The sequence below is a fragment of the Neodiprion lecontei genome, chromosome 5 (genome assembly GCF_021901455.1).
Source record: "Neodiprion lecontei isolate iyNeoLeco1 chromosome 5, iyNeoLeco1.1, whole genome shotgun sequence".
Taxonomy (NCBI): Eukaryota; Metazoa; Arthropoda; class Insecta; order Hymenoptera; family Diprionidae; genus Neodiprion; species Neodiprion lecontei.
Window position 1 is genome coordinate 21,233,251 of NC_060264.1, and position 7,114 is coordinate 21,240,364.

At 37.8% G+C, this 7,114-nt stretch overlaps 2 protein-coding genes across 2 annotated transcripts; one reads left to right on the forward strand and one right to left on the reverse strand.

Annotated features, from left to right (window-relative positions):
* Nucleotides 1-717: 717 nt before the first annotated feature.
* Nucleotides 718-1,847, forward strand: LOC107223123 (28S ribosomal protein S14, mitochondrial). Its single transcript, XM_015662711.2, has 3 exons — nt 718-933; nt 1,350-1,490; nt 1,571-1,847. Exons 1-3 carry the CDS (start codon nt 859-861, stop codon nt 1,751-1,753), a joined length of 399 nt encoding a protein of 132 aa, XP_015518197.1. The 5' UTR covers nt 718-858; the 3' UTR covers nt 1,754-1,847.
* A 203-nt stretch (nt 1,848-2,050) lies between these two features.
* Nucleotides 2,051-5,702, reverse strand: LOC107223122 (ionotropic receptor 21a). The gene is made up of 9 exons (XM_015662710.2): nt 5,283-5,702; nt 4,768-4,967; nt 4,542-4,664; nt 4,307-4,468; nt 3,895-4,136; nt 3,679-3,819; nt 3,034-3,226; nt 2,748-2,952; nt 2,051-2,435 (listed from the first exon to the last, which is right to left on the reverse strand). Exons 1-9 carry the CDS (start codon nt 5,700-5,702, stop codon nt 2,127-2,129), a joined length of 1,995 nt encoding a protein of 664 aa, XP_015518196.1. The 3' UTR covers nt 2,051-2,126.
* Nucleotides 5,703-7,114: the final 1,412 nt, after the last annotated feature.

The window sequence follows — 7,114 nt, forward strand, 5'->3', positions numbered from 1 at the left end:
AATTACGTAAGTTCCTAAAATATTTCCAGTCCAGCATATTACCGTACAAATACGGTCCTGACCGTACGGTTGGCAACGCTGATTCGACTCAACACCGGAAGCTGCGGAACACGAAACCCCGAAGGCGTGAATTTAAACTGCGCTCTAACTGAGATTGGGAGCGATCACGGACGTAGGAAATATAACTGAACGACGCCCGGTTACTAAACCACTAGATAAAATTAAAATGATGCCGACCTCCAGCGCTTCCTGTGTTTGCAGCTGAAACTATGCATGTATCTACCCATTCTACCGCAGAGTAGGTAAGACCAAAGGAGACACTCGGAAGCTAATTTAATTCCAACCATTTTACGCGTGTGTGTTATACGTGTGCAAAAATGCCTTTAAAATATTGCCACGAGACGGAAAAATTTACAGACGATTGTTCCCGGCAAAATTTTTAGCGATGCGGTAACTTCTCCATCGCCCGGAGCCGTTTTTACAGCCTTTAGCCAACGATTGCCGCCAGCAAGGAGATTGCAGTAATAATTCTATTTTTCGTGCCACGAAAATATCCTCAAAATATGGCGGGTCAGATCGATAACATCAAACGACTTAATTCTTTACAAACGGGAACGCGCGCGAGCTTATGTTCAGTGCAGTGACCAGCAGCGAGAGAGAGATAATTGTGTCTCATACTGTCCGCACTTGTCTAATACGTGGTTACTACCTCGTATAAAAACATTGCCCGTCAGAGCAAAAGAGTGCTGTGCATCAGTGGGGTGTTTGAAAGTGCCTCTAGGCCACTAATATATCAGTGGTTTGGGCCATGAAGTAAAAGGGTTAAAGGGCATTCCAGAGTTGTTACACGATACAAACATGTCCGCCTTAGGCACCGGAGTCTCAGTCTTGTCAAAATACATTTGGAAAGCTCCCGAGCTTGCAGGATTTGGCGTAAGTTACTGAAGCCCAAAATGATCATGAGGTGAAAACATAAACCGAGTAATGCCATCGCTCAAACTTGATAAAACTTAACCTAACCTATCCTAACCTATTCTAACATAATTCTGTTTTTACTACACTTAATAAAGACCTTTCATCGTTACCTTCAGTTTTTTTTTTTTTTTTTTGCGTAAACGATTCGCAGCACTTGTCCAGAATCATAGAAAAACCAGCTTCATGGCGACTATATTATTTCATGACTCCAAGATTTCACTTAATCCCTGGAAGCGACCTGTAACCAAAGTTATATTGTGGTTCTCTTTCTTTTTTCGCTCTCATTCATCGTACAGTATATTCTAAATAAAATTCCCATTTAGAATAACAAAAAGTATTGCTGACAGTAACTGGAATATTATTTTTATTATCAGTTTCAGCAAGTTCGTAACAAATGGGTCGGATGGAAAATGATACGTGACGTCAAGCGGAGGAACCTAGTCAAGCAACATGCTCCTGAAAGGCTGAGGATCAATTCTATCAGGAAAAATAACATTCTTCCTCTGGAACTCAGGGTAAATATTTTATCACCTGCGATAATGGTATATCTTCAAATCTCATCCATGTCGTTCATCTTTCTAATATTTTTTCGCAGGAAATTGCAGATCAAGAAATCGCGGCGTTCCCACGTGATTCTGGCTTCACAAGGATTCATAATCGATGCGTCATTACTTCGAGAGCGAGAAGTGTTATTCCGCGGTGGAGAGTTTCTCGTATTGTTTTTCGTGACCTTGCAGATCACAACCTGCTATCTGGCGTTCAACGTGCCATGTGGTAGATTTATATATCTGTAACGGCTTTTGCAACTTGTAGATAAAATTTCTTTAAAAATAGAATAATACTAATAATGCTAATGATAACTCCAACTTTAATTTTTCTGTCTTTTATTGTCTTGCATCCGTATGCAAATGAAAAATATTTTTGCTATTAATGTGCAAACCGTTAAATTTTAGGGTAGGTAATTATAGAATATAAGATTCCAAAACGCATTGCAAACTGCTCGAAGAATGTCATTAAATTTGAATATTGATGTTCGAAAATGACATATTTTATTTCAACAGCGATTGATGCTTTATCAGTTTTCATTGATTCTTGACAATATAAAATAATACTATAGGAATAACTAATTGTATTAGAAAATTACATTCAATTTAAATGCTGTTTCTAAAATATCTCGTGACGTTTTGAATTTCGTATTCCAACGGATAATCGTCGATTCCGTAATTCTGGACTCCGTAAGATAAGTCATCGTTTGATTTCGCGTCCGTTTCGCTGGCGTTTCGGCTTTTGGACTTAGCACTACAGCCCTTGCTTAATTTTCGGTAGATGCATTCAAGGATTAAAAGAAGTAGCGATATCAGGACGCCTGATCCCAGAACTATAAACATACCCTGAATGTCATCCAGAGTCAACTGTCGCTCTTCCGTTGACGGTATATGCAATGTTTTCTCAGTACTGACCTTGAATATAAAAAAATAATTCAATCAGGTTTCATTCACCATCAACATCGTGAAAACATCTGGCCATTGCTGTAACTGGTAGAAACCAATTTTCATGAGAACCCGAATCCGTCCTGTTTTTCAATTATCTTGGTCATAGTGAAATGCTTATTTTCAATAATCAAATTTCGAATTGACATTCGAATTCAACACCCGTTTTATAAAATACTCGGTAATCAATTTTCACACAGTTCTGAACATTTGAATAAATTTCTCCCAATTTTAGTTCACCATATATAGTGCCATTTAGCATGAAATAAAAATTTCACCCACTTGCAAAAGTTTACCAGTAGATGATCGTTGAACGTCCCATTTAACATCAGACGTTATTTTCTGCATGAGTCCAGCCTGATTAGCTCGTTGAGCGACTTTGCTCATCGATTCCGTGTACGTTGAGCCCTTCGGAAAGGCTATAGTGACCCCGAATTGCACGAAGCATTCGCGACTTATGTGCATCAATGATCGTTTTGTTTTCCAGCTGTGAATAATCGTCGGTACTCATCAGTTTCACGTTCTTAATGACGCATCATTATCGTTATTGGTGTATTCTCATCCTCACTTTGGGGCAAAATCCGCTTGTACAATGTACTCAAGCATTGCTCTTGAGCCGAGTAAAGCGTAGGGCCAAAAATAGGCTCGACTGGCGTTTCGTATACCCTCCGCAAGCGTCGGTACCAATTCTAGATTCTTTAATAGCTTCACTATATTCGGATCACTGCTGTTCTTGAAAAAGTACTCCCAACCGTCGTGATCTGCAGCGAACGAGATAATAACTCCAAGAAAAGATTTACCTTTGAATAGCTATAACGCAAGAGATATTGTAATCTCAAAAAAAACGAAATATCATAGTACTAAGGTTATAGAATACAGTTAGACGTTTTCGTCTTACATCCTTCTAATCAAAGTAATCCAACGTAACAGGTAAGGATCATAAACAGAAATTTAATACAGATTAAGATCTAGTAGATAAACTTTTTCGGATAGATCGTTATAGTACGTATTTTGAAAGGCTAAGACAAATCGACGTTCAATATTTTAGAATCAGTTTCAATGTAGTCGACGATCTGATTTGAATCTTCAAAGTTAGCGAATGGCTGTAATTCGTAACTGAAACTGCTTCTGTGTTCACGACTGTTGATAATATGGTGTGGAAGAGACTCGATAGAGTTTCGCGCCAATTACAGTAAAGAAGGTAAGATATTACCCAGAGTTCCCACGCGATATCGATAGTAAAGAAGCTGATCGCTCGTTTCGATGGCGGCTGGATATGCGGGAATCGTTATAAAGGCAATAATCGAACTGGTGTAGCACGATGTTATAATTATCGTAAATACCCAGTAAAGACCTGTAGCAAGAAGGACAAGTGCGTGATATCGTCAAATTTTCATTGTATCATAGAATAATCACCATAAATTCTTACCGATCAGAATCGCAGATGCATTTTGTGCGAGTCCCTCGTAAACAAGGGGACTTCTGATGGTGAAGCAATTTGTAAACGTGCTAAAGACGAACCAGAACATTTCCATCAATTCTTTAGGCCGCGTTACGAGCCTTAGTAAATTACTCTTGCTGCTCAGCGTCATAGGTATGATTGCTCCAAGATATGCGAATATCAGGGTGACCCAAACCGACTGACGGAACGGTCCCAAAACCGCTCGGTATCTGTTGTAGAGTGACACAAAGTAATCGGAATAATTATCGGTTTGGTAGATGGAAAACCATTTCTTGTTACTCAGTAGAAATTGGATTCGTGAATACAAAAACAATATGTACTATTATTTAATTAAGTTTTCTAGCGATGCATTAATTAAAAATAATTATAGTCGTTATACTTTGGCAATGCGGTAGAGGTTAATGATATGAATGCAGCGCAATCGTGAGTGTGAGGGTACATCGTGTCGAAACCTCTCATCAGGTCGACTGATCTGTACAAACCACCCAAACCCATTGATGCTTTACCCGAAGAAATATCCCGCATAACTGCGTTGACGGGGCTGAAAAAATTCCGGAATATTTTCTATTGTACATGTATCTGTTAATACAGCGTATTTTTATATTAATTTACACCTTAGTGAATTCCTAGGTGTAGGATCTCGAATGTCAATTGTGAAATTTAACATCTTGCTCAGTAGCCTTATCACTCTGATGTCCACACCGTCCCACTGGACAGTATCGGTAGACGGAGTTACCCTGAAAAATAAAAACAGTGTATTCGAAGAATATTCTTACGAGATTTTTCTGCAGTAAATCTTTTTTTGTTGCCATATTTACTTCTCCATTATTATTTACACACCGTCGAAATGCGAAGGGAGGCTTATGCATAGCTGATACGCGGAATCTATGACCATTAAATCCAGACTCCAATTTCTGTGGGAATAGAACTTTCTCAGGCTTCGTCAAACGATCCTTGATCCATGAAGTTAGTATCACAGGGCGACTTGATCCAATTCCGTCGCTGTACAATTCGTGCGTATAAAGCACAAACGATCCCTCCTTTTTCAAGACGAGGAAAAAATGATAAACTGACATCAATTAACATGGCGGCGTGTTCGTTGAAGGATAAAAAGTTTAATTTGCGTTTCGCGACGTGGGTACCATTTCAAAATTTGAGTTATTGACTTTTTTCAACTACGTCCGAACTAAGAAATCCGGTAGGACTCAAATTTTCGCATTTATAAAACTCGCTTGAAAGAACGCGAGGGCTAAAGTCACGAGGTGAAGACACGGGCCATTCTACGACAGCCATTTTGACGATTTTGGTTGCAGAGTGCAAATTTGATTGATTAACAAGCCGCATCCTTTAATTACCTTGGCTGTTCTGCTCGTGCTGCGTGCGATAATTAATAAATTTTTGTATAACCTTGAAACCGGACTTTTTAAAAACTCGAGAACATCCCAGGTGGATGCACCGGTAACTACGACAACCTTTCCGTCGCTTTGTTGCTCTAACGCATTTCGTACGTTGTTTAAGTTCTCCAAAAACAAAATGTGATTCCGGCAGGCTTCGAGAGCGTGTAGAAAATCGTCGGTCAGTTTCACTCGCTTCTTCACGTAAGTTGATGGGAGATTTTTCAAAAATTCTTCCAACACTGTTCCGTATCTTGTTTCGAACGCATCGTCGTACAAAATTACCGTCGTACTGCAATCGTTGAAATAGTTTTCACCGACGTGAGTTAAAAGTCCTAAGAGGCTTTCAGATTCAAGATTTGGATTTAAAGCCGTTAGCATTCTTTCCCTTGTCTCAAATCTCCCAAATTTTTCTGCAGTCCATACCGATTTTGATCCCGATAAAATCATCCCAAGTACCATTAAATTTGTGGCCGAGAAAATCCACATCTCACCAATTTTCACCAAAATTTTCATTCCTGCTTAGATATAAGTTATTATGGAATGCTACGCTACGACTGCAGATGGCAAACGAAGCACTAAATAAAAGAATTGAAGGGCACCTGAATCGCCTCTAATATACCATCATACCTGTATTAATTTTTATTGATCATTACTACAGAATGATGTTAGTGGAATCACCACTCACGATGAGGCATAAGCAATGTACCTCGGGTTATTGGCTATTGATTTATCAGATTCACTATTTTGTTTTGTATGCTTACTTTATATTAATTATTATTATCATTGTGATTATCAAATATTTATTGTATTTTTCTTGAAGTTTGCCAACAAGTCGCGAATCAATTTAGATAAAATGTTTTATAGTATGATCACTCAATGGGTTATACGGGGTGTTGAAAAAAGGTGGATACACCTGGATAGCACGAAAACGAAGTAACTTAGAGATAAATTGGTAATAGATTCCCGAATAATTTTTCCCTGGGAATCCAATGATAATATTAGTTTTTGGGCCAGATGGGCCCAGGGGGGCCTTATGAGGCCCAACTTTGAAATTTTAAATGGAAACCCCAATTTTTTCGTTCGAATTTGGATTCAGCGGGAAATTTTACGTCCGAATACGTATTAACCATCGCCGGGGTCATTCGGGAATCTATTATCAGTTTATCTCTAAGTTACTTCGTTTTCGGGCTATCCAGGTGTATCCACCTTTTTTCAACACCCTGTATAATGATATTTTATTCAAAATTATAAATCAAATATCCTAGCGCACGTTATACGACATTCGCAATTTCTTTTTTTCAAATTTTAATTACTCCTAACAACATAATACATATGACATACCTATTGTAAGTTATCATATTACACATATATTATATATTTATGTATTCAAATCGCGATTTTATTTCATGCATTACTTCGGGGTAATACATACAAACTTACATACAGACATATCGTTTCACATATAATCTTTATACATTTTACACTTAATATTATTCATATTATGGTATAGAATGAGTATTAATATAGGTATACTAACAATACTTATTATACACGTTTACGTAACATACACGCATGACAAGTAATCTAAACGTGAAGCAAAAAAAGGAGAAAAAACTAAAACTTTAGACAAAAATCTATCTGAAAAACTATCTCTAAATATTTAAATACGATTATAGGGGCGTTTCTTTGATTCCTTTTGATTAATTTGATTTATTCTTTTTTTGTCTATTCTTTGCTTTTTGGATTGAGTACCGATAACTATACATATAACGAGCTTGTGTTACGACGTG